This window comes from Trichinella spiralis, assembly GCF_000181795.1.
Source record: "Trichinella spiralis strain ISS 195 chromosome Unknown Scfld2527, whole genome shotgun sequence".
NCBI classification, from domain to species: domain Eukaryota; kingdom Metazoa; phylum Nematoda; class Enoplea; order Trichinellida; family Trichinellidae; genus Trichinella; species Trichinella spiralis.
In genome coordinates, this window is record NW_003529466.1 from 1 (window position 1) to 1,111 (window position 1,111).

The window sequence follows — 1,111 nt, forward strand, 5'->3', positions numbered from 1 at the left end:
TGGATCTTCCTCGTCGATAACGATAATCAAGTTGCAGTGGACTGTATAATTAACCCGCGTTTCGACTATTTGAACCACTGAGTTCTATCTTCGATGTACGGTTTCCCCTATTGGACCCGCGTCGTAAGCTCCAACGACTTACCTATTGTCTCTGCTGATTCCAGTCACGTTTTCTCCGGTATTCCTTCCCGTCTTTCGAATATAAAGACCAAAACACAATCTCGAAAAGAATACCAACGCTTTATTCGACTAGAGATCAACTGACTCACACACACTGACTGAGTCTGACTGACTCTTGCTAACTAACTAACTGACAACTATATATATATATATATATATATATATATATATATATGTGATACACACACGAAAGAAAAACAAACTACAACAACAATTAGGTCAAATATATCGGGTTGCTTCTAAACGATAACGACTGGTCCGCTGGTGTCGAATTGCTTCCAGACAAAACAACTATGGTCAGCTACATCGGATTACTTCCAAACAATAACAACTATGATCTGCTATATCAGGTTACTTCTTTCTTCTAAAAATACCTTGTCATACTGTCGATTACTGACGTTCAGGTTTTGTCTTCGGTTGGAATCTGCAACACAAATTTTGAAACAAAATATTATTTTAAACTTTAAACAAAAGAAAAAAAAATTTTTTCAAACTTGAAAACTAAATTTTAAAACAAAATATTATTTTAAACTTTAAACAAAAGTGTTAGAGTCAGACTAGCGACAGTAATCTGACGTTCAGGTATGAATAGACCAGACGTTCGTTCGTCCGGCCAATAAGTAAGTGGACTGTATAATAAAGAGTGGATTTGGTGTATCTTCCACGGCGTGGGCAGCGATCGGGGTCCAAAAACTCTCGTCGATGGCGATCTCCTTCGCGGACGTCTTCCGGTTCCCCTAGCTCCGCTAACTCTGTACGTTGCGACTGCACGCTCGAAGTGTACCAATACCCGAGCTACTACCGTTTGTTCCTAACGGTAAGTCGAATGCACCTTCATAAGGTACCCACTAATCTCTCGCTCGATCCGTCCTTCCTTGCACTTCGACTCGGTTCGCCCACACTTCCCCAATTCCACCCCTTCGAAATACGG

The 1,111-nt window shown here is 40.6% G+C and overlaps 1 protein-coding gene across 1 annotated transcript; it reads right to left on the reverse strand.

Moving 5' to 3' along the window:
- Positions 1–394: 394 nt before the first annotated feature.
- Positions 395–1,018, reverse strand: Tsp_13845 (hypothetical protein). Its single transcript, XM_003368391.1, has 5 exons — positions 1,013–1,018; positions 775–975; positions 675–681; positions 555–604; positions 395–481 (listed from the first exon to the last, which is right to left on the reverse strand). The coding sequence occupies exons 1-5, from the start codon at positions 1,016–1,018 to the stop codon at positions 395–397; spliced, it is 351 nt and encodes a 116-aa protein (XP_003368439.1).
- Positions 1,019–1,111: the final 93 nt, after the last annotated feature.

Excerpts from the sequence above, each read along its gene's own strand:
- Tsp_13845 (XM_003368391.1), bottom strand. Across the intron at positions 482-554 it reads GTAATCGACAGTATGACAAG|CTGACCATAGTTGTTTTGTC; the intron begins GTATTTTTAGAA and ends AATCCGATGTAG.